The 27,447-nt window shown below is 36.2% G+C and overlaps 2 protein-coding genes across 2 annotated transcripts in view; one reads left to right on the top strand and one right to left on the bottom strand.

Annotated features, from left to right (window-relative positions):
• Positions 1–27,447, top strand: part of HACD4 (3-hydroxyacyl-CoA dehydratase 4) — an 807,943-nt gene that overhangs the window by 173,080 nt on the left and 607,416 nt on the right. The gene's annotated exons all lie outside the window — the stretch shown is intronic.
• FOCAD (focadhesin) overlaps positions 1–27,447 on the bottom strand; it is a 290,793-nt gene that overhangs the window by 113,243 nt on the left and 150,103 nt on the right. Inside the window, exons 15-16 of the mRNA XM_060155133.1 lie at positions 4,559–4,693; positions 1,006–1,056 (exon numbers count right to left, since the gene is read on the bottom strand). Coding sequence (XP_060011116.1) covers positions 1,006–1,056; positions 4,559–4,693 — 186 coding nt within the window. The remainder of the gene's footprint in view (positions 1–1,005; positions 1,057–4,558; positions 4,694–27,447) is intronic.

The raw sequence follows: 27,447 nt of genomic DNA, 5'->3' as shown, positions 1-27,447 counted from the left end.
AGAGTAGAAGTAAGATAAACAAAAGAAACAACATATATTAAACATCAACTCAGGAGGCAGAAAGAAAATCTTCCCTGACCAACCTCAAAGTTCTATAGTCAGTGCTTTGGAAATGGTATTCAAGCCTTGCTTAGTACGTCCCAATTAAAAATAGAGAGAAAACAGCACTGGACAGAGGCATCAGAAAAACCACATTTCTATCCTAGCTGGGACATTAAACATAAAATAACTCCTAATTGCTCAAGTCCCCATGAGGTGGTATGGTTTAGCGGAAGGAGTACGAGGGTATAGAGTTTGATAGGCCTGGAAGTGGACTCTGAGTCTCCGGCTACTCCCTGGGAGAGCTGGTCTTCTGGAATCTAAGCTTTTTCACTCATGAGCCAGGTGGAACATCACCAACGCCCTCTGCTCTATACTCCTTGATTGGAAATGACATTCGAAAAATGGAGAGTATACACGCTACTGTATATAAAATAGATAACTAATAAGGACCTACTGTACAGCACAGGGAACTCTACTCAGTACTCCATAAGGGCCTATATGGGAAAAGAATCTAAAAAAGAGTGGATATATGTATATGTATAACTGATTCACTTTGCTGTACACCTGAAACTAACACAACACTGTAAATCAGCTATACTCCAATAAAAATTTTTAAAAAACCAAAAACAAACAAAAAATGGAGCGGACTTTTTGTTTGATGTGCTTATCGGTGGGGAAGGGGCAAAGCAGGAAAGAGGAAGGACCTTTAAAAGGAGAGACAATGGCAACAGTCCCTCTTCATATCTGTCAGTGTCACAAAGTAACAAGTGCATTTTATGGTGAAAATGTATTCACTGGCATAAATTAAGAATAACTTTTAAAACCTAAATTTATTAATAGTCACAATTCTTTTAAAACCAAGAAGGCATCATTTCAAGGGAGTTATATTTTTATCCTAAGAGTCTTATTTCACAGTTCTTTCCCCAGTTTGGTTCTGTTTCACTGACGCCCTTGTGACAGTACCTTGTTTTGAGTGTGGTTCCAGAGGAAGCTGAGGACTTGAACTTTAAAATTCTGAAAAATCAACAAACAACAGAATAAAATGTTAAGACAAAGATAAAATTGAGAGCAAACAATCTAAAGTAGCAAATGTGGAAATTAAATCACTTTAAAAATTATACCACTAGTAACTGACTTAATCTGTACTTATCCATCATTCATAAAATGAAAATACTCAGAAACAGACTCATCATCTAAACATATGGATATGTTAAACAAGATGAAATTTTAAGATTACTGAATTTAGAAACCTAACCATTTCTTACTGATCTCTCAAGTCTTAGTACAAATGTCACTCTCCTTTTTCATGCCTCTATTCCTAACCCCCTACCCAGAAGAGCGCTCTCCCTTCTCTAGGCGGCCATACGGCACATGGCACAATTTAGCATCTAACGTGATTATCTGTGTATGTGGTCAACTAACTCCCTACTAACTTGTACACTCCTTAAAGCGGTGGCTGTCTTTCTCATTTCAAAGGCCAGTACATAAAGAATATAAAGCCCAGTTCTTCAAATGACAAATATTTAATAAATAATTGAGCATAAAAAGCCATTTATCTTCCAACACTCAATGTCTTCTTAATTTCAGCCACATCTAACTTCTTGCCCTGCTAATCGTATGAGGTTCTTCTATACCTCCCTGTGTTTGCATATTCTCTTAAAAACGTCAATGAAAAGCAACATTTTATTAATTCTTCACGATCCTAGTCTAATAGCGCCGACTAAATAAGGTTTCCTTAGATTTCTCCTAAGAATGCTTGTCACTTTCACCACCACACTCTCGTAGCCCTTTGAGTAACTGTGCTCATCAAATGTTATTATAATTATTATTGCTTATGTCTATATCTTTTACCAACTTTTGAGCTTTCAGAAGGCAGGGACTGACAACATGGTATAATGGAAAAATATAGCCTTGGAGCTAGAAAGTCCTGGGTTTAGAAAACAGCTTTCACTTAGAAACTACAGTGTTGGTTCAGTTACTTGTCTTGCATGTAGCAGATACTCAATAAATATTTGTTTAATGAATGGATAGACCTCTTAAAACCTCAGATTCTTTTGCTATAAAATGAAAAATAATACCTGCCTATCAGATATTAGAACTAATTGATATAAAGTAACTGGAAGAGCACTGGGGAATATAATAACTACTTAAAATAGTGTCTATTATTGTTTATTAGTATCTCTAAGGCCTAGCACAGTTTTAATAAATATATTCTGAGTCAATGAATGAATGATCAAGCACTTTGCAAAGCAATTCAGAAAATACACAAATTGAAACATGGACTCTATTTTCAACAAGCTTATATGTTAATGGAGAAAATATATGTATACATATACCTGTAGTATAAAATAGAAATAAATGTTCTTAAGACAGTATAGCTAAAGAACTTTGGAAGCAATAGACTCCTGTTGAAGAAAAGTTCTCAAAGGATGAGATAACTTAAACCAATTCTTTATTTCCTAAAATAGACTTTAAAATTAGAGGTGAAAAAGAAGGTAATATTAGACAGAGAGAACAACATGAACAAAGGAAAAGCAATGGAAAAATCTGGAAGCGGAGAAGGAATCTACAATGGTTTGGTTTTCCTGGAGTGCAGGAGGCGGAAAAGCAGAATGAGGCCAATTCTAAGAGACCTTATTGGCTCCATATAAAGAAACTGGACTTCACTTTTGGTAAACACAAGGCATTTGAGGTGACTAGGGATAGCAACGACCTAAGAAATGTTTTGGGAAAACTATATTCAACTCGGGCTTACATACAAACAAACTCTAAGCACTTAATAGAAAACAAATTATTTAAACACACACAGGAAGAGACAGGCGGAGGGAGGGAGAAAGGAAGGGAGGGAGGGAGAAAGTGGGGGAGGCGGGGAGGAAGGGAGAGACAGAGCGACAGATGGGAGAGGGGTTTTCCCTACGTTTCTTTACTTCTGCTGCCAGGTGGGCTCTGATCACTGAAGTAATCTCCCTACTAGGAGGAAACTGATGGATGAAATGGTCCCCAAGCCATCTATCTGAATAACAGAGGAATCCTAATGTTATTATAAGCATGAAGATAAACCAAAATAAAATGTCACTGAAAAGGAATGTGAAATTTGAAGGAAAAAAAAATCGTCCAAAAGACAACTTACAGCTTACCAATGTAAGCAAACATAAAAAACACACAAGCCACTCCATAAATTCAATGTAAGAAAAACTGAAAGTACAGGCAATACAAAGGTATATGAGTTCAGCCCTTGAAGACAGAAAATAAATAGATGTATCACTGCATACAAAGTCCTTATTTTGTGTTTTAGTATGGGCTCCTTATCAGTAGCCTGGCAGATTTTCTGACAACATGGGGTATGTACCCACGAACAGTGGCCATAAAGAAGACTGTTGGTGAACTATATACTCTAGGAGTCTCGAATTGATTCTTTTTTTAATACCCCAAAACAAAAGCCCAAATGTGAGAATAAACTCACAATATCCTGTATTGGTTCATTCATTCATTCAACAACTAGGTTCTGAATATACATTATGTACCATGCTAGGTATTGTGTCCTTGGTAAGGACAAATTTGATTTTATTCACTGTGTAGCATTTAGAATGATTAGAAGTATTATCCTACAATCCTGTCTTCTCATGTGATCTAAAACAAGTAAGGGACTATTCTTGGAATCTTACAGAGGGCCAGTTTATCAAAGTCTGTGAAGCACTAAATCAAACTAAAGGTTCACCAAGACTTCAAGTGGAAATCAATTGAGGCTCTTTGAAGGAAAAGTCAATAAAAAGGTGAGCTTGAAAGGGGATATGGCTACAAAAGTGGAGATATAAATGAATCTGCCACCCTCTCATTTCATTCAAAGAAGAGATAACAGAGAAAATGTTAAACAGAAGTACGTGAATCTTACAGCAAAACATCTTCCACCAAGTGTTTCAATTCATTACAATGACAAACATTGCCTAGTTCATAAAATTATTTTCCTCTCCTAGGACAGGTTGATTTTACAATCATCTTCATTGAAGAGTATACATGAAAAGCAAAGCTATATATAGAAAATGTAAACTAATAAACTAACACGTAAAAAATCAAATCTCTATGCCTAAGCTAGAAAAAACCCACAAATGACACTATGTCTATACTACTCAGAAGTCTGCCCTGCCTTACTAAAGCCTTTGTAACACTTTTTAGAATTTAAAACACCAACAAAATGCATTTAAACTGTTGGCCTCGTGAATTCTATTATTTTAAGAAACACTATTTTAACATATGGGCTTTAAAAAATCTTGACTATACTTTCATAATAAAAACTTGGCATCCTTCACGTAAATAAATCTCAAAGACAGAGGACTGATAAGGGTGGATATCCTCCTACTCCTAGGAGTCCATAAAGATATCAACATGTTCACAGAACAAAAAGTGCTAAATGATTTTTGGCAAACAAAAGATACGAATATTTTTTCCCAAAAGTTATGATAAAGCACATGTCTTCCCAATGTAGAAACAGGCAATTTATTGAGCTCTGAATGCATACCTCATATTCAGCTGTATTGACTGTTAAGGAAGGAACCAGAGAAAACAGTTCACTGAGGGTCTTCAAAATGAGAGGTCTCATGTCACAACTCAGCTTTGGGGAGAGAGCATTCCAAGTGGAGCGAATACAAACCACCTGTGAAGCAAATACAAAAGTCAATGCCTAACAAAATCCCAGCTCATATGATGCCGTTAGTAAAGAGTACTGTCTTTCATTATAAGGAAACTTAAGAACAAGAACACTCCTAGCAGTTAAGATCTGATAAATCATCACCCCTCAAAAGAAATTATTTAAACTAATATAAACTGTTGTTGAAGAAGATCCAGCCTGCCTCACACTACTGCTTTTTTACTTTATTCTGGTTAACCAAAGAAGCAAAGCTTTGTCGCTCTCCCTCACGCACAAATACACACAAAATTCACTCCAGGTTAGCTACAAACATTGTTGAATAGCCATTCTCTGAAACCAAGAAGGGTGAGATAATGCTAGAACATTTCTAAATCCAGGTATTCACAGTTCTCATAGTTTTATAGTCTTGCTGAAACTGTATCACCACTCAGAAAATTGGGATGTTAGCATACATAAATCAAACACTCTCAAATCATCTTACAAACTTCTAAATGAGGTAGGTGAATAATTTTATTATTTAAAATAATAACTTAAAACTTTGTTTAAAAAGTCATTTCAGATTTTTAAGAGGCTGTTACATGCTAAAATAAAACTAACAAAAATGTTATTGTTAGCTTGACCCAATTCCCTTAAACCAAGTATTCTTAAGCCATTTCAAGATCTGTTTTTAAGGATATTCAAATATCTTCTTAAGTTCAATTTCAACTACAATGGATGATTTCTTCACTTACAGATATTTGATTAAAATTTTAAAACTCAGGCAGGAAGAGTGGCAGCACAGATCAATCAGATAGAGTTTAACAAGGATTAATCTTTCTAAACCACTACAATCTCTTCTCTTAAGCTTCAATTAACACACACAATTTATCTTCATCTACAAACATAAATTATTTAGGAAACACTACATGAGTTGACAAGTGAAAAGATGTCAAAGATAAATGAATAATATATACTTAAAGACACAGATTAAGGAGAGACTCAAAGAAGACAGCAGAAAGAGTATCTCAGAAAACTTGGATTCAGTGCTTTTGCTCTTATTTTCCACCTTCCATGAAACAGCAGAAAAATGTTCTTTGACTTGAGATCCACTACAAATTTGGATTCCACTAGCATTCACTAAGGGCAGTACTGTCAGGCATGACAGTAGGTACATTTATACAAAGTAGCTCTAATATTACAAATCATCAGTATTTGAAATAAAAAAGAAACCAATTCTTTAAAAGCTATCAATTCAACATCGAGTATATACCCAGAGTAGTATACAGCACTAAGAGGAACAATAAAATACAAAACATAATCTAACCCTTCAAAGAATTTACCACCATATCAAAAAGGAAGAGAAATGTCTGTAATTCTAAATCATTGGGAAACAAAAGGTGCATGATTAGATTTTGAACTATTTTCAACAGAAAACAGTTTCAGGAGGAACCCAGGGAGGAAAGCTATTTCAGTGGGTGGGAGTCATTACAGTATCAGGAGGCAAAAAGTCTAGAGATGGGACTTGGAGAAGGAATGGAAAGAAATCAGGCAGACATCCCACAAGGAAATGGAAAGCATAAGTCAAACACAAATAAAGCAAGCTGTAGACATAAAAAGCACGAGTCCTGGTGAAGCAAGGCTGATGGATCAAAGAGTACCTAGAATACCAAAGCAGTTTGGATCAGAATCAAAAGGAAAAGGAAGCCTCCAGAGATTTCTGAGTTGGGGAATAAACTAAATGCAAATACTATTTTTGAAAGATTCTTCTGGTAGTCTTATAGCCAAACTCAAAGCAGTCATGAACCTCTCTAATTCCTATTTGTCAGTAGTCCCTAACATAAAGAACCTCAAAAGTTTTCCAAAAATTGTATTATCCATGCTTTCTCCTCACTTTAAATTCCTATCTAATTCCAACCTACGTTGTTTCAAGACAGTTCAAATCTCAATTCTAAAATTAACTTTTCTCTTACAATTCAGGCCCTCATTTTATCCCTTCCTTTCCTCTAACTTCTAGCACTTAAAACTCTGTACCACCCAACTTTAACCTTTAATTCCATACTGCCTGGTATTGTTCACTATTTTTGTAAATATAAATTGTCTTCTCAACTAGATATTAAGTTCTGTAAAGACAATGACCACATCTTACAGTTCTCACCCCCCCCCACCCCGCTCACCTAGCACAGTAATAACTATATCAGATTATCAGTAGTTATCAACTACTGATGGTACTGGAGCCTGAGGAATGGTAAATCTGAGATAGAGAATAAAAGAATTAAAAGGACTTGGAGAATGAAGTGAGATGATTTGGGCCTAGAGACTTGGGTGAATAAAAAGCAACACAATTAAATGGAGGGGAAACCTGAAGAAGGAGCACCTTTGCAGGAGATGGGGGATGGATATGTTTAATTGGAGCGGATGGAAAGACATCTAGAAATAAATATCCTGCAGGCACGAGGGAAAAAGGACTGTAACTCAGATGAAAGGTCTGCTAACAACAGGTTTGTCATTCAAACATTTCCGTAAATCAAAATACCAGGAGGAAGTATGGTCTCATACATGTTCTGATGCACTTTGCAGATCAACAAAAAAGATCTCTGGCCACCAATTATGGGAGTACAAAAAGGGCTTGCCTTGTCCATGGATGGTGGGTGGGGAGTGAGGCTATATCCTCTAAGTATCCTCTAAGTATTTACTAAGGTTTACTAATTTTTTTAAAAGTCTTCCTCCTAGAAAGTTTGAAAACTAGTGCCTGAAATGGTACTCTACATGTGGAATATGAGAAGATATTCCAGAATCCCAGCCATGAATTGTGCCTTAAATGTAAGCAAGGTATACCTGCAGGGAATATACGTTAAATCCAGGCTTGCCTATACATAATCAGGAGCAGGGAAGCCTCTAATAAAGAAGCCTGCTTCCTTTGACCTTCGCAACCCTGGCTATTCTTGACTAGATCTTAGAGATCTTCCAGCCCTGAGGGCTTTGGATTCAACCGATTACTATCTTGCTATGTCCATCTACTAGAACCCTGTGGATCTGATCCACCAGCCTGTTGACCTGTGCAATCTGTCATATTATATCAGATTAGTCAAGCTCATGTTCCTGGTCTTTACTGGCTTGTTTCGGCCTACTGTTTATTACCCAATGACTTGTCTGTTTTCAAAAAATAGACTGACTTCTGGCTCCAACAACATGATGGGCCATACTTGAAATGACTGATAAAGAAGAAAATTCTTTTATATATAGCTGAGCCGAAAAGGAAAAATGGGGGTGGGGTTAATTACCCAGTGCTGGAAACAAAGAGGGAAATACCTGCATTGTGGTATTGAAAGGAAGTTGTCAGTTTCCATAACCTAATAGCTTGAGTTTAAATGTCCACATGGTAAGAGGAGATACTGCCTTTATTCTATAGATGGAAGAGAGTCAGAACTGAGACCCCCACATAAAACCAGCACCCTTGAAGGGCTGCACCCTAGTGTAATGGTTGGACTAGAAACCAATGAGCTGAGAAATTAACAAAAAATGGCAGTGAGCTGGGGGTACCTGGACCACTCTCAAAAAGCACTCCCATAATACATAACCCAAATGATTTGCACAGAAAAATAAAATCAAATAAGCCACACTAAAAATAAGTTTATATGTCTATACATTATAATATGACTGTTTAAAACCAAAGGCAAAGAGACAATCTTCAGAGATAAATGGAAGAAAATACAGGCTATCTACAAAGGAGCAATTTAGAGTAACAACAAACTTTTCGAAATTAACAAGACCAAAAGACAGTGCAATAAGATCTTAAAAGTGCTAACAGCCTACAATACTAAATCCACAGGAAACTATCAGCCTACAATACTAAATCCACAATTCAACAGTATCAGCATACAATACTAAATCCTATGATACTAAATCCACAGAAACTATCAGCCTACAATACTAAATCCACAATTCAACAGTAGGGGCAAAACAGCAAAAACAAATAAAATACAAGGAAAACTATCAGCCTACAATACTAAGCCCACAATTCAACAGTAAGGGCAAAACAAGCAAAAACAAACAAAATAGAAGGAACAATACCTAGGTATTATGCATACATAGCATATGAATATTTACTGATTAATGATTCAGAACATCTTGCTTAGTTTGTCTATGAGATTTTGGAGAATTCATTCCATTCTGAATGCTTACGTTATGTATATTTTGTTGCCATTTTTGTTTCTTGGGGAGAATGATACTTTTTCCATGTTATTCTTCCACAAGAACCTTAGCGACACTAAACAGCACAGATTACGAAGATCCGATGCAACATGATATACTGTAAAGAGCACATGACTAGAGTCAGAAACCCCAGGTTCTCCCATTTGGTAGCTGTGGGACTATGGCAAAGTCATTAATCTCCTTCAATTTGTGTCCGCAGCTGCAAAACGGAAATAATATTACTAACACCTGCTCTATGTATAGCACAAGGTTAACAGTAAAGACAATACTGAGGCAATTGTACGCAAATGTGCTTTATACAGTGTAAAAGAAGCTTGCCAATGGAAAAGATAATGAATCGCAAAAGAATCAGTCTTTGCTTCAGTTCTTGAGCTGTAAGAATGAATTTGTTTCTTCGCAGAGGAACACATAGCTATCTTCTAATTTTACCTCCAAAACGTATTTCTAGAAATTCCCAAGAAGAGCCTACTCCTTTTGTCCTGATGCTTTACTCCAACAGAGGGAAAGCTTTTTAAAAACATTTAGGCTATGAAAACCGCCTTATTTGCTCTTTTCATAATGAAGGTAAAAGAAACTGCCTTCACAATTAGAGGACTCAAGTCATCACCATGCAGTGAAGCCCTCTTAAGCTAATTCAGCACACACAATTCATAAAACAGGATGCTTCTGTTACCAAAATACAATAACATGGGATAAGAGGGAGTTTAAGGCGCTATAATCAATGGAGCAGAAACAATGGGAAAAATAACATTCTTTCTTAATCTAATAATATGGGGTTAAAGGTTATAGGTATAAAAAAATTACTAGCACAGGTTTATTTAAGCAATTTCAGTCTTTTAATGTCTGAGACTAGTGTATTATCAAAGCAGTGTTGTAAAAAAAAAAAAGAATAAATATTGAGTTGCCTTTTTTCAAGTCCCTTATAATCTAAAGGACAGTAATTCTGATGATTAGAGTTGCTCAACTTCTGTACTGTTGATGGCAAATAATGTAAAGGCACATATCTAAATCCCAAATTGTGGCTTAATGAATCAAAAATATGTGTACTTGATGTGGTAAAGCTACTCTCATACTAACAATCCCTAATATCACAATGCCATTTCTAAAGGAGGCATGACAGAAAAACTGTTTGGCAGTTTGTAGTACAGACTTATAATTCTAACATCTGAATAGAAGAGGCTTGGAACTGTATAAGTGCTACAAGTAAAAACAGAAAGGCATTGACTAAACAGACTGATCTAGATTATCAAGCCACCCAAGGGAATCACTACTCAGCGGCCTGGGATTTTAGGTTTCTCTTTTATTCCGCCATGTCAGAAGTTGCAGCTTCCCTGAGACACCTCCCCCTAAAGGGAACAATATCTTCCAATGTAAACTCCATTGATTTCTCTGCAGGAACAGAAAGAATGACAAAAGAGCTCCCTGCAGGGACGTTCAGTTTTCATTTTTGCTAGATTCTGTCTGAATTAATTATCTATTTCATGTTGGACACTCTCCTGGCATGAACTAGCAAACTCACAGTAAGAATGTGTCAGAAATATCCTTTGACAAGAAAATTAGTGCTTTATTCCCCCAAATAACCAGAGGGATTTTTTTTTTTTAAAGGCCAGTTCCTTCCCCTGTTCAGATAAATGGAATTTAGACTCCAAGGTAAAAAAAGAAAAATAACAGAAATTCAATCAAAATAGCTTAAACCCCCACCCACCAAAAAAATAACCGCTGAGAAGTTGTTCAGCAGATACAAAATTAAAAGCAAAGCTTTTGCATAGCAAAGGAAACCATCGCTATAACAAAAAGACAACCTATGGACTGGGAGAAAATACTTGCTAATCATGCAACCAACAAGGGCTTAATTTCCAAAATATACAAACAGCTCATACAACTAAATAACAAAAAAATAAACAACATAAAAAATGGGCAGAAGACTTACATAGACTTTTATCCAAAGAAGACATACAGATGGCTAATAGGCACATGAAAATGTGCTCAACATCAGTAATTATTAGAGAAATGCAAATCAAAACCACAATGAGGTATCATCTCACACCTGTCAGAATGGCCATCATCAGAAAGTCTACAAATAACAAATGTTGGAGAGGATGTGGGGAAAAGGGAGCCCTGGTACGGTGCTGGTGGGAATGCAAATTGGTGCAGCCACTACGGAAAACTGTATGGAGGTTCCTTAAAAAACTAAAAATAGAACTACAATATGACCTAGGAATTCTACTCCTAGGTATATATCCAAAAAAAATGAAAACACTATTTCAAAAAGATGCATGCACCACAATGTTGATAGCAGCACTATTTACAATAGCCAACACATGGAAGCAACCCAAGTGCCCATCAAAAGATGACTGGATTAATAAGATGTGGTATATTTATACAATGGAATACTACTCAGCAATAAAAAAGAATGAAATACTGCCATTTGCAGCAATGTGGATGAACCTAGAGAATATTATGCTAAGTGAAGTAAGTCAAGCAGAGAAAGACAAATACTGTATGATTTCACTTACATTTGGCATCTAACAACCAAAAAACAAACAAAACAAGATGAAAACAGACTCACAGATAGAACAAATGGGTGGTTTGGGGGGGTGGGTGAAACAAGTGAAGAAAATTAAGAGATACAAATTTTCAGTGAGAAAATAAATAAGTCACAGGGACGTATTACACACCAAGAAATATCGTCAATGTTGTAACAACTCTGCATGGGGACAGATGGTTACTAGACTTATGGTCTTGATCATTTCATGATGTAGTTAAATGTTGAATCACTATGTTGTACACCTGAAACAAACATAATTTTGTATGTCAACTATATTTCAATAAAAAAAAATTTATCACAGTATGGTGCATCATATGAAAAGTCACAATCAAAACAGAAAACAATTTAAGTATCCCACAATAGGAAATTCATTAAATACAGGACAGCCACATGCTCATTCAATTAGCTGTCAGAAGTAGATTATTACATGACTTGGTGTCCATGATAAACTGCTAGCTGAATAAAAACATGTTACAAAACAATATCTATAGTATGATCTCTTTCTTTGTTATACATATACTCTGGTTTAGAGATGATTCTTAATCTTTTTTTCCTCATTCAAAACTTCTGACTTTTCTACTATGTACATACAATATTTGAGTCATATGTTAAGGGAAATATATATGCATTTTATGAATTTAAGCCTTAATCATTTTTCTATAATTAAAATTAATTGATTCTTCCACTTCCCTATAGATTACATAAAGATTTACTTTCATATGGCAACTAAAATTACTGTATCTTTAAAATGACATTAGGCAAGGTGCTCAAACTTTGGTAAAAATTGGCATTAATGTTTCTTCTGCCCACCCACCTAAATTAATATTGTTTTATATGAAAACTTGGAAGTTTACCATAGCTGTTCCTATTTTACAAAATGGAGCCCAAAATCTTCAACCATACATGGCAAACCTAATATAATTCCACAGAATTTTTTACACAACCTTATTGCTCAAAATGGCTATTGCTCCTCCTTGAACAGAGCATAAGCCAGGAATTAACAACTACTCCTGCCAAATCAACTAAATATATGGCTGGTGATGACTACACGACCCATAAACACAGGCCAGGAGGAATGGAGGCAAAGATTGAGAAGATGCAAGAAATGTTTAACAAAGACCTAGAAGAATTAAAGAACAAACACCTAGAAGAACTAGAGAACAAACAAACAGAGATGAATACAATAACTGAAATGAAAAATACACTAGAAGGAATCAAGAGCAGAATAACTGAGGCAGAAGAACGGATAAGTGACCCAGAAGACAGAATGGTGGAATTCACTGCCACGGAACAGAATATAGAAAACAGAATGAAAGAAATGAAGACAGCCTAGGAAACCTCTGGGAAAACATTAAAGGCACCAACAATTCACATTGCAGGGGTCCCAGAAGGAGAAGAGAGAGAGAAAGTACCCGAGAAAATACTTGAAGAGATTATAGTTGAAAACTTCCCTAACATGGGAAAGGAAATACCCACCCAAGTCCAGGAAGCCCAGAGAGTCCCATACAGATTAACCCAAGGAGAAACATGCCAAGACACACAGTAATCAAACTGGCAAAAATTAAAGACAAAGAAAAATTATTGAAAGCAACAAGGGAAAAATGACAAATAACATACAAGGGAACTCCCATAAGCTTAACAGCTGATTTCTCAGCAGAAACTCTACAAGCCAGAAGGGAGTGGCATGATATATTTAAAGCGATGAAAAGGAAGAACCTACAACTAAGATTACTCTACCTGGCAAGGATATCATTCAGATATGACGGAGAAATCAAAAGTTTTACAGACAAGCAAAAGCTAAGAGAAGGCAGCACCACCAAACCAGCTCTACAAAAAATACTAAAGAAACTTCTCTAAGCGGGAAACACAAGAGAAGAAAAGGACCTACAAAAACAAACACATAGCAGTTAAGAAAATGGTCACAGGAACATACATATCGATAATTATCTTAAATGCGAATGGATTAAATGCTACAACCAAAAGACAAAGACTCCCTGAATGGATACAAAAACAAGACCCATATATATGCTATCTACTGGAGACCCACTTCAGACCTAGGGACACATACAGACTGAAGGTGAGGGGATGGAAAAAGATATTCCACGCAAATGGAAATCAAAAGAAAGCTGGAGTAGCAATACTCATAACAGATAAAATAGACTTTAAAATAAAGAATGTTACAAGACACAAGGAGGACACTACATAATGATCAAGGGATCAATCCAAGAAGAAGATATAACAATTATAAATACACATATGCACCCAACATAGGAGCACCTCAATACATAAGGCAACTGCTAACAGCTATAAAAGAGGAAATCAGCAGTAACACAATAATAGTGGTGTACTTTAACACCTCACTTACACCAATGGACAGATCATCCAAACAGAAAATTAATAAGGAAACACAAGCTTTAAATGACACAAAAGACCAGATGGATTTAGTTGATATTTATAGGACATTCCATCCAAAACAGCAGATTACACTTTCTTCTCAAGTGCACATGGAACATTCTCCAGGATAGATGACATCTTAGGTCACAAATCAAGCCTCAGTAAATTTAAGAAAATTAAAATCATAACAAGCATCTTTCCTGACCACACACTACGAGATTAGAAATCAATAACAGGAAAAAAACGTAAAAAACACAAACACAAAGAGGCTAAACAATACATTACTTAATAATCAAGAGATCACTGAAGAAATCAAAGAGGAAATCAAAAAATACCTAGAGACAAATGACAGCGAAAACACGACAATGTGTATCATTTTGACAACAAAAATCCAAAACCTATATGATGCAGCAAAAGCAGTTCTAAGGGGGAAGTTTATAGCAATACAAGGCTACGTCAAGAAACAGGAAAAACTCAAACAATCTAACCTTACACCTAAAGGAACTAGAGAAAGAAGAACAAACAAAACCCAGAGTTACTAGAAGGAAAGAAATCATAAAGATCAGAGCAGAAATAAATGAACTAGAAACAAAGAAAACAATAGCAAAGATCAATAAAACTAAAAGCTGGTTCTTTGAGAAGATAAACAAAATTGATAAACCATTAGCCAGACTCATCAAGAAAAAGAGGGAGAGGACTGAAATCAATAAAATTAGAAATGAAAAAGGAGAAGTTACAACGGAATCTTCAGAAATACCAAGCATCATAAGAGACTACTATAAGCAACTCTATGCCAATAAAATGGACAACATGGAAGAAATGGACAAATTCTAAGAAAGGTATAACCTTCCAAAACTGAACCAGGAAGAAACAGAAAATATGAACAGACCAACCACAAGCACTGAAATTGAAACTGTGATTAAAAATCTTCCAACAAACAAAAGCCCAGGACCAGATGGCTTCACAGGCGAATTCTATCAAACATTTAGAGAAGAGCTAACACCTATCCTTCTCAAATTCTTCCAAAATATAGCAGAGGGAGGAACACTCCCAAACTCATTCTACAAGGCCACTATCACTCTGATACCAAAACCAGACAAAGATGTCACAAAGAAAGAAAACTACAGGCCAATATCACTGATGAACTTAGATGCAAAAATCCTCAACAAAATACTAGCAAACAGAATCCAACAACATATTAAAAGGATCATACAAAATGAGCAAGTGGGATTTATCCCAGGGATGGAAGGATTCTTCAATATATGCAAATCAATCAACGTGATACACCATACTAACGAATTGAAGGAGAAAAACCATATGATCATCTCAATAGATGCAGAGAAAGCTTTCGACAAAATTCAACACCATTTATGATAAAAACCCTGCAGAAAGTAGGCATAGAGGGAACTTTCCTCAACATAATAAAGGCCATATATGAGAAACCCACAGCCAACATTGTCCTCAATGGTGAAAAACTGAAACCATTTCCACTAAGATCAGGAACAAGACAAGGTTGTCCACTCTCACCACTATTATTCAACATAGTTTTAGAAGTTTTAGCCACAGCAATCAGAGAAGAATGAGTAATAAAAGACATCCAAATTGGAAAAGAAGAAGTAAAGCTGTCACTGTTTGCAGATGACATGATACTATAAACAGAGAATCCTAAAAATGCTACCAGAACACTACTAGAGCTAATCAGTGAATTTGGTAAAGTAGCAGGATACAAAATTAATGCACAGAAATCTCTTGCATTTTTATACACTGATGAAAAATCTGAAAGTGAAATCAAGAAAACACTCCCACTTACCACTGCAACAAAAAGAATAAAATATCTAGGAATAAACCTACCTAAGGAGACAAAAGACCTCTATGCAGAAAATTATAAGACACTGATGAAAGAAATTAAAGATGATACAAATAGATGGAGAGATATACCATGCTCTTGGATTGGAAGAATCAACATTGTGAAAATGATTATACTTTCCAAAGCAATGTACAGAGTCAATGCTATCCCTATCAAACTACCACTGGCATTTTTCACAGAACTAGAACAAAAAATTTCATAATTTGTGTGGAAACACAAAAGACCCCAAATAGCCAAAGCAATCTTGAGAATGAAAACGGAGCTGGAGGAATCAGAATCCCTGACTTCAGACTATACTACAAAGCTACAGTAATCAAGACAGTATGGTACTGGCACAAAAACAGAAATATGGATCAATGGAACAGGATAGAAAGCCCAGAGATAAACCCACGCACATATGGTCACCTTATCTTTGATAAAGGAGGCAAGAATATACAGCGGAGAAAAGACAGCCTCTTCAATAAGTGGTGCTGGGAAAACTGGACAGCTACATGTAAAAGAATGAAATTAGAACACTCCCTAACACCATACAAAAAAATAAACTCAAAATGGATTAAAGACCTAAATGTAAGGCCAGACACCATCAGACTCTTAGAGGAAAACATTGGCAGAACACTCTATAACATAAATCACAGCAAGATCCTTTTGACCCACCTCCTAGAGAAAGGGAAATAAAAACAAAAATAAACAAATGGGACCTAATGAAACTTAAAAGGTTTTGCACAGCAAAGGAAACCATAAACAAAACGAAAAGACAACTCTCAGAATGGGAGAAAATTTTTGCAAATGAAGGAACTGACAAAGGATTAATCTCCAAAATTTCAAGCAATTCATGCAGCTCAATATCAAAAACACAAACAACCTAATCCAAAAATGCACAGAAGACCTAAATAGACATTTCTCCAAAGAAGATATACAGATTGCCAACAAACACATGAAAGAATGCTCAACATCATTAATCATTAGAGAAATGCAAATCAAAACTACAATGAGATATCATCTCACGCCGGTCAGAATGGCCATCATCAAAAAATCTACAAACAATAAATGCTGGAGAGGGTGTGGAGAAAAGGGATACCTCTTGCACTGTTAGTGGGAATGTAAATTGATACAGCCACTATGGAGAACAGTATGGACGTTCCTTAAAAAACTAAAAACAGAAGTACCATACGACCCAGCAATCCCACTACTGGGCATATACCCTGAGAAAACCATAATTCAGCAGAGTCATGTACCAAAATGTTCATTGCAGCTCTATTTACAACAGCCAGGACATGGAAGCAACCTAAGTGTCCCTCAACAGATGAATGGATAAAGAAGATGTGGCACATATATACAATGGAATATTACTCAGCCATAAAAAGGAACGAAACTGAGTTATTTGTAGTGAGGTGGATGGACCTAGAGACTGTCATACAGAGTGAAGTAAGTCAGAAAGAGAAAAACAAATACCATAGGCTAACACATATATATGGAATCTAAAAAAAGAAAAAAAATGGTCAGAAGAACCTAGGGACAAGACAGGAATAAAGATGCAGACCTACTAGAGGATGGACTTGAGGATACAGGGAGGGGGAAGGGTAAGCTGTGACAAAGTGAGAGAGTGGCATGGACATATATACACTACTAAACGTAAAATAGCTAGCTAGTGGGAAGCAACCGCATAGCACAGGGAGATCAGCTCGGTGCTTTGTGACCACCTGTAGGGGTGGGATAGGGAGGGTGGGAGGGAGGGAGATGCAAGAGGGAAGAGATATGGGGACATATGTATAACTGATTCACTTTGTTATAAAGCAGAAACTAACCACCACTGTAAAGCAACTATACTCTAATAAAGATGTTAAAAAAATTATTAAAAAAAAAAATCTTCCAACAAATAGAAGTCCAGCACCAGATGGCTTCACAGGTGAATTCTATCAAACATTTAGAGAAGAGCTAACACCTATCCTTCTCAAACTCTTCCAAAAAATTGCAGAGGAAGGAACACTGCCAAACTCATTCTACGAGGCCATCATCACCCTGTTACCAAAACCAGACAACGATACTACAAAAAAAGAGAATTACAGACCAATATCACTGATGAATATAGATGCAAAAATCCTCAACAAAATACTAGCAAACAGAATCCAACAGCACATTAAAAGGATCATACACAATGAGCAAGTGGGATTTATCCCAGGGATGCAAGGATTCATCAATATACGCAAATCAATCAATGTGATAAACCATATTAACAAATTGAAGGAGAAAAACCATATGATCATCTCAACAGATGCAGAAAAAGTTTTCAACAAAATTCAGCACCCATTTATGATAAAAACCCTGCAGAAAGTGGGCATAGAGGGAACCTACCTCAACATAATAAAGGTTATATATGACAAACCCACAGCCAGGGCTCACATTTAGTACATAAGTGAAAGAATGAAAAATTAAGTTATGACAATTAACCATGTTTTTTAAAACAAATATCAAAACATATGAATAATTCATATCCTATGTAGAAAAAAGTATAGGTAAAGCAGCACTACCATATAATGCAGGGAGAAGTCCAACAGGAAGAAATCTTTACAGATGGTAATTATATACCCTGGGCTAGCAATTTCATTTCTAAAAATTTATTCTAAGAAATAACTAGAGGTGAGTGCTAAGGACAGCTCTCAGGATGATCATCACAGCACTGAAGATGATAAAAAAAATTGAAAACAAAATATCCATCAACAGAAGATTGGTAAAAGTATGAAGAATGCAATGTACAATGAAATACTATGTAGGCATAAAAAATACGTGTGTACATATGCCAGGAAAAGATGTACACAATATATTAAGATGAAAAAATCAGGTTATACTAAACAGTATGCTCAATACAATCTCATTTTTAAAAAATCCATAGATATACATGTACATATAGAAAAAGGTATGAAATTATATACAGCAAATTGTTTAGAGTCATGTCTGGATAGTGATATTATGTGCAATTTTTTTGTTTCAAATTTTGCTTATCCTTCTCTTCTAATTTTGAATAACAAACGAGCTGTGCAAGAAAAAATACTGTAAAAACTCAATATGCATATTCTAAAAGTAAAAATTCATTGAGACACTGGGATAGAAAATATGAAATTGTAACTTTCCTGGGCAATGCAAGAGGTCTCATAAACAAGCTGTTAAGAACTAGGACTAGAGATGAATAAAAAGAGCTTATTACACCCCAAAGCAGCTCACAGAAACATAAACAAGGAAACAAACATTTATAGTAAGTTATGCTTAAATACAGAGGGATGCCGTGGGGCAAAGAGGGAAGGACACAAACCTAATGGGTAAGAAAATTTCACAAAAGAGAAACAAATCACTCAATAAACTTCATTATTAACTTAACTAGGAAATGTCCCCCTAATAATAAGAATTTTACTAGCATTCTTAGATTACCTTAAATTCACTAAACTTTTCTAACAGAACTTATACTCCTGCTTTGTAGGATTTATCACAACTGCAAATAAGTAGCTGTACCACAAATGGTAAAGTATCACCTGCTCTGAGCCCCCAACTTAGAATGAAAGTTTCCTGGGGGTAAAAACTATGTCTCTCCTTTACATCATTGTATCTCTAGCATCTAATGGTGCCTTGTGCACAGTAGACACACAACTTTAGTTGAATAAATAAATATAAATAAAAACTGTCAGTTTATCCTTTCCTCCGTAGGTTTGGCTCAGAAAGCAGGTTGTGTTGCCTGGCGCAAGGACATCTTCCACATGTAACTTAGAATCAGGCCCCTCTTTAATACTGTTCTGCAACTGCTGACTCTAAACCCTAGCCAATCCTAAGCAGTTCTTTAGTTTTCTGTGGTTAAATGCAAACTCTCTTGCTCTCTATATCTCTAAGCTGTTCTTCTTCAGCTCCTTTTATTTATCAAGTGGCATTAGGCTACCGCTTTTCCCTCCCTTTCGGGGTAGAAATGGGCAAGGGAGTAGGGGATGGGAAAAGCAGTGACAAATTAATTACATCATATGATACAGAATAAAAGGCAAGGGATTAGCCTTGTTTTTAAATCCCAGCTCTGCCTCTTCTTAGCTCCATGCCCTTGGGAAAATTACTTGTACTTTGTGGGTCTTAGCTTATTCACATATAAAATAAGGATAAGACCACCAAACTCATAGAGATGTTGTAATAATTAAATAATGTATGTCATACACTTAGTGTAGGTGCCTTGACAGCAAGAGGCACTCAATAAATGGAATAGCTGTTCTCCCTGTTTTTGTGGTTGTTACATAATGATATTTGTTCCTAAACTACTCATTAAAGGCAATTCCTCTCAGTGAATGATATATCCTAGTTTCTTTTAGAGTCAGGTCCCTACTCCTTCAAAGCATTTTCATATCATGTAACAAAACAAAATCTGAGAAAAAGAGTTGTCTTTAGTAGATCTCTTCATAATGATGGCTTGTTGCAGCACCTTTGTAAGACTTCTTAACATAAGTTCCACTGGAGCATCCTCTAGACCAGTGACCTATAAGCATGATCATTTGTACATCTCTACCGGTAAAAAAAAAAAAATTCAGCACACCAGCATATATATATATATATTTATTTTATACACATGAACTACAGGAATGAAAATATTATGCAAAGTAGGAAAATCTAAAACAATTGTTCTTACTAAAAAAAATAAAACATGTTTAAGTTCAAAACCGTTGAAACCTCTATGTAATACAAATATCTTTTAGGGACACACTCAACCTCAGTATAAAATACTGTAAATGATATAATCTGCCAATAACCATGTGAAAAGATGCTCAACACTATAAGTCATTAGGAAACTGCAAATCAAAACCACAATGAGATACCACTTCATACCCAATAGGATGGCTATAATAAGACAGACAATAACAAATGTTGATAATGATGTGGCAAATGTGAATGCTAGCATACTGCTGGCAAGAATGTAAAATGGTGCAACCACTTGGAAAAACAGTTTGGCAGTTCCTTGAAAAGTTAAAAATAGTTATCATAAAACCCAGAAATTCTATTCCTAGATACATATCAAGAGAACTGAAAGCATAAGTCCACGTAAAAACTTGTACACAAATGGTCATGGCAGCATTATTCATAATAACTAAAAAGTAGAAACAACCCAAACGTCCATCAACTGACGAATGGATTAACAAAATTTGCTACAGCCATTCAATGTAATATTATAGAGCCATAAAAAGGAATGAAGTTCTAATGAAACTCGAAAATATGCTAGGTAAAAGAAGCCAGACACAAAACGGCATATACTATATGATTCCATTGACACGAATTGTCCAGAATAGGCAAAGCCACAGAGACAGAAAACAGTTGCCAAGGACTGTAGGAAGATGGGAATTGAAAGTGACTACTAATGGGCTTGGGGTTTCTTTGAGGGTTGTATTCGTTTCCTATGGCTGCTGTAACAAATTACCACAAAGTTAGTGGCTTATCACAACAAAAACTCATTCTCTTACAGTTCTGGAGGCCAGAGTCCAGCTGAGTCTTATGAGGGTAAAATTCAAGGTTACCTCTAGCGGCTCTGGAGAAGAATCTGTTTCCTCGCCTTTTCTAGCTTCTAGAAGCTGCCTGCATTCCTTGGTTCATGATTCCTCCCTCACATCATCACATCACCTTTTCTTCTGTTTCAGTTGTCACATCACACTTTCTCTTCTCTGTAGTCAAATCTGTCTCCTTCTTACAGGGACACTGTGATTATATTTAGGATACCACTCAGATAATCCAGGATAATCTACCCATCTCAAGGTCCTTAACTTAATCACATATGCAAAGTCCCCTTTATGATATAGGATGACATTCATAGGTCCCAGAGATTAGGACCTGGATATCTTTGGGGGGCATTATTCAGCTTAACACAGGAATGATTTAAAAATGCTTTGATAGGGGCTTCCCTGGTGGCGCAGTGGTTGAGAATCCGCCTGCCAATGCAGGGGACACAGGTTCAAGCCCTGGGAAGATCCCACATGCTGCAGAGCAACTAAGCCCGTGTGCCACAACTACTGAGCCTGTGCTAGAGCCTGTGAGCCACAACTACTTAGCCTGCACACCTAGAGTCCATGCTTTGCAACAAGAGAAGCCACTTCAGTGAGAAGTCCATGCACCGCAATGAAGAGTGGCCCCCGCTCACCGCAACTAGAGAAAGCCCGTGCGCAGCAACAAAGACCCAACGCAGCCAAAAATAAAATTAATTAATTAATTAAAATGCTTTGATAGTGGTGGTTGATGAACAGCTTTGTGAATATACTAAAAATCACTGAACTGTACACTTTAAAAGAGTGAACTTTATGTTATGTGAATTATATCTCAATAATGCTGTAACTTTCTTAAAAAGACACTGTTGTCAGAAAAATATAGCTATTACATGGCTCAAAAAATAAAAGGCAAATAATTTGTGTATAGCTGTCCTCAGGCATACGTAAAGGAATGAAGAAATTCCATAAAGTCAAGGTTAACAGTGCTTCAGATAAACTTCTCAACAATCCATATCTGGAATCAGCGTGTCTAATAAAATGACACAACCCCATATGCATATATATATGTATATATATACATACACATATGTATGTAAATACCTATAAAATGACACAACTATATATATATATGTGTGTGTGTATGTGTCTATGTATGTATATATCCTATAAATTCATTTAACTCATATGCATAAACTGTAATGGATTGCCATATTCTAACAAAGGAGAGATGATGGTACAGCCAGTCTTCACTGTGGAACTCCCACTCTTCCTTTAGGATACCTGGCTACTCTAGGTGATACATGACCATCTGATGGAAGTGCAAGTAAAGAAACCATCAATCCATATATTAAATATTATTTGAGCCTAATTTTACTCTTTTTTGAGATAAAAGATAAATAAGAAATATTCTAATATCTTCTTCCCATACCTCATGGCTGGGCTTATACACAAAACACCTTAGAGACTGCTGCTCTTGACAATGCTCCCAAACTTCACTGGGTATCAAAGTCACTGGGGAACTCATTAAAAACTAGAGAGCCTGGGCTTCATCTCTAGAGATTCTGATTTCATAGTTCAAGTTATCCACAAACTTCTGAAGACCTTACTCTATACACTAGAAATCACTGCCAGTCATTTTTCTATGAAGTCCATAACTTAGACAGAGTAGCTGAGGCAAACAAGTGAAAGAGAAGGAAATACGCTCTAACTGAAGCTGTAAGTGTAACATGATGAAACAAAGTCAATGACATTCTTTTGTTTGACCTGTTTTTGACAATTTCAGATCAAAGTCATATGACCTTGTCAATTGTTTAAGCAAGTTAATTGTTCAAATGACCACTTACATAAGTAGAGGCAGTGTGCCATGGCTCTGAAGCCAAAAGAATGGTACCTCTGAGAACATCTTACTCATTACTGTAGAATCAGAACTTAGAGCAACAGGTTCCATCATACTACTATGAGAAGATCTAAGCCCAGCTTTTAATAAAGCTCAAAAACCATACAACAGGTCCTATATGGTATGAAGTCATCTAAATCACGAAAGATAAGTGATATATACTGAAAACATAAAAAAAGCCATTAGAAAGACAGCCAATTAATAGTACAGTCCACAGACTTGAACAAATCCTTTTCTGTCAACTCTGAAAAGTCTCTCCAACTTAAAACTAAAGAACCTTAAAACAAAATGTATACCTTATCTCCTTTAAATACTACTTCTAGATTTTTATGCGTGTTAAAGAGGCATTCCGAGTAATTCTGTACCTATGCAAAGATTTACCAAAAGCTTACTGTCTTAATTCCCAATACTTCCTACACCTTTCACTAACACATGATTTTAGTCATCTAATCAAAGTGAAGACTAATCTGGCAACATTAGTATTTCTGGAAATGAGTCTCTTAGCGATATTTTATCTTGGGCAATGAGAGGGTAAGATCAACACATTTATATAGCATGGAGATGAGTTTAAGCACCACAGATAACAATGCCATTTTTAATAAAAGTTTAATTCTAGGTTCATTTATGGGTATATGATGAATAAGTTTTTCAAAAATTCTAGGTCACTTAAGGGTATATGCAAATTTCTTGGAAGGTACCAAAATAATGCTTTCAATCACTTCTCAAAATCCATAGAGCCTTTCAAACATGTAATGTCATTTAATCTACAACCCTCCCTCAACGATTCCCTCTCTACACCCCATGTCCCCATTTACCCCCCAAAGAAAAACCCACCCCTTGTATAAGCTTAAACCAATATTTGATTCACTGGAATGGCAGAATGGCACACAATTAGCATGATTTTAGTCACGTCATTATTTCTAGCTCAGTGGCATTTATTCAGATGAGCACAATCTGCAACCACTGAGCCCAGCTCTTCTGATGTTAACTGGCATCATTAAAACCCTCCTAGTGTCCAACTTGTTTGATCTTTTAAAGAATGCCCTGCGTTTGTGACTGAGAGCCGGAAACTCACGGCTGGATACCCTGAACAGCGTTCCTGTTTGGTCACAGACTACTCACATCAGTTAATAATCCTCAGAGACCAGGATTCCAATTCAAGAGGGAAAACTTTTCATACAAAAATTCTTTAAACACAAAATAAACAGGAAATGGGATTAAAATAATGACCAGGCGGGGGAGAAGGAGCTCTTAAATGTCATAACTTCGAAAGTTGAGAATGTAAAATGTTCAGAGTGAAGTATCTAAAAGATCATAGCAAATCTGGGTATGGCAAAGGGCAGACAGCAGAGGAGAGAGGACTGAATCATAAAAGCAAAAACAGAAGATGATAAAATTTCGAGACCTCAAATTTAAAATTTTCTCTTTTGATTAGTGCTCAACTTTTCATACTCTACAAATACTGTCTGTAAAAAGAAATTAAAACAACCAATTAAATAATACTTGACTTAAATCTTTTCTACTTAAAGAGAAAAAGCCAATATTTTTATTTTCCCACACATTTCACACGTGTGCTGAATAGCATTCCATTATACAAACCTACCACAGTCAAAATTTTATTTTGAAAATGAAAAACCGTATTTAAAAATCTACTCACAGCGTGACAAAGTAAATGTTATAATGTCCACAAATGTTTAATAAAAGGCAAGTTCCTGCTGTCCTTTTAAAGTTAAAAATAAAGCCAAACTACAACTTTCAACTGCAAAGAGTCATTGTGTAGTACATAAAAAGCTCAGCATGGAAATAGATTCAACAAATGTACAAAAAGCGTTTTCATGCCCAGGAAGAACTGAAGGCATCAAAAAACATGCCCCAACTACAAATAATGTAGAGCTCAGTTCAAAAAGACCAGCAAATTCCTTCTCTAATGCATAGCAAACGAAACTTAATCAACTCCTCTGCAAGGTTGAACAGGCAACCCACCTTCAAATGTCCCCACAAACGAAAACATAAAAACAACAAAAGAGGTTCCAGAAAGTAATAAATACTGAATCCACAGTAGGCTACAGAACCCTTACTGTACATAGCTGAGAAAACCTACTGTGGAACAATGGATCACATTTCCATATTAAATTATATTTATCACACTGAAAAATCCTTAAACAAAATACAGGATTTATACTGGCCATTTTTATACGCCACTAACTCCCTAAACCTTCCAAACACAATCCCACTGAAAACATGAGTCCCACTGAAAATCATTCCCACCCCATGACGCACTGAAGGAGCAGCTAGACAAAGAGTTGGGACGATGGGAGAGGGCAGGGAGAACTACCTTCCCCCATGATTTCAGAAAATAAATCAATAAAAGAGGATAGAATAGCCAAAACATAACCTTGGCACAGGGTATTTCCGGAAAAATAACTGCTGTGACAAATGGCCTGAAGTGAACTCTTCCAGCGGTCAAGAATCCCCAGGAAAGGCCCCTCCCCTCCTTATCTATTGCTCAATTGTACAATACTCCGCTTTGAAAATATAACACCCTCTTGGAACTGGGCAAGATGAAAGAGCTTTTCTTCATGATCCCGCAACGCCTATTAATTTTTGCTACAACAGACTCACAGCTGATTAAGAAAACAGAGGGCTAGCACTGCCTCACATTCCCATCTCAGGATTTAAGAGAGAAAAATCTTAAAAGTGAATGAGCCCTCTTTTTCAGTACAATGTATTGATTTTCATTTCTGCACACACCAAAAGCTGTTTCTCTTCCAACTGTGGGCAATTTGTTTAGCCTGGAGGTCACTTTCCTCCTTGAAACATCAGAAGCAATGTTATTAGATTCCTATGCAGTTAAAGAATTATCTTTCTGAAATATTATGACTCATTCACCACCACCCAGAGCACAAGTTGAGAAATCAATGGCTGAAGGAGCAAAATTTAAACTGTCCCCAAAGTACACTCACACTTTTATCACAAGTGGAAAAGCAACATGATAGAGTGGAAAAGCACAAGAAGTATAGTTAAGCCAAAGAGTATTCGAATCTCCATGTTATCACATATTTATGTTAATTTGGATGTTACTTTGACTTCCCAGACTCATGAGCAATAGCACCTATATTACAAGATTATTATGAAGTGCAATACAGAATATAATGGATACCAAATGCCAAACATATTCACTAGCATGAAAAATGCAGCTTTTATAGTTTTGTTTTATTAAAATATAACAGTTCAATGAATCCTGATAATGTATACACTATTGTAACCACCATGCCCATCAAGATGCAGACCATGGAAATATAACGTGAGCCACGGGGACTTCCCTGGTGGTGCAGTGGTTAAGAATCCACTTGCCAGTGCAGGGGACACAGGTTCAATCCCTGGTCCAGGAAGATCCCAAGATCCCACATGCCGCGGAGCAACTAAGCCCATGAGCCACAACTACTGAGCCCAGGTGCCACAACTACTGAAGCCCGAGCGCCTAGAGCCCGTGCTCTGCAACAAGAGAAGCCGCCGCAATGAGAAGCCCGCACACTGCAACGAAAAGTAGACCCCTCTCACCGCAACTAGAGAAAGCCCACACACAGCAACAAAAACCCAACACAGCGAAAAATAAAATAAATAAATTTTTAAAAAAAGAAAAATATAATGTGAGTCACATACACAACTGAAAATTTTCTAGTAACCACACTAAGAAAAGTAAAGGGAGACAGATGAAATTAATTTGAATATATTTTATTTAACCCAATCTATCCAAAATATTATCATTTTATGTAACTGATTCAAAACTATTATCAATGAGATATTTTATATATTATTTCATACTAAGGCTTCGATCTGTTGTATATTTTACACTGGCAGCACATCATAATTTGAATTGGCCACAGTTCAAGTGCTTACTAGTCTCTGTGGCTAACAGCTCTTATATTAGACAGTGCAGATACAGACCACAATCCAGAAAATTTCCTCATGTCCCTTTCTAGTCTACCCTTCTCCCCACCCCAAGTCAACTGCTATGTTGATTTCTACCCTCACAGATAAATTCTGCCTAATCTTGAATTTCATAAAAATTAGATGTATAGACTTCTTGTGACTGGCTTCTTTCACCAAGCATGCTTTTGGGATCAGCCATCTTGCTGCAAGTGGCAGTGGTCCGTTCCTTTTTATCGCTGAATAGCATTCCGCTGTACAAATACAATACCCATTTGGGTTGTTTCCAAATATGCTATAATCAATAAAGCTGAAATGAACACTCTTGTACAAGTCTTTTTGTGGACATGTTTTCATTTAACTCAGGTAAGTATCTAGAAGTGGAAATGTTGGATCATAAGGTAGGTTTATGTTCATCTTTTTAAGAAACTGCCAAATACC

This window comes from Lagenorhynchus albirostris, chromosome 7 (assembly GCF_949774975.1).
Source record: "Lagenorhynchus albirostris chromosome 7, mLagAlb1.1, whole genome shotgun sequence".
NCBI classification, from domain to species: Eukaryota; Metazoa; Chordata; class Mammalia; order Artiodactyla; family Delphinidae; genus Lagenorhynchus; species Lagenorhynchus albirostris.
Note: the sequence above shows the minus strand (reverse complement) of the source record. Positions and strands in the feature narration are given on the sequence as shown.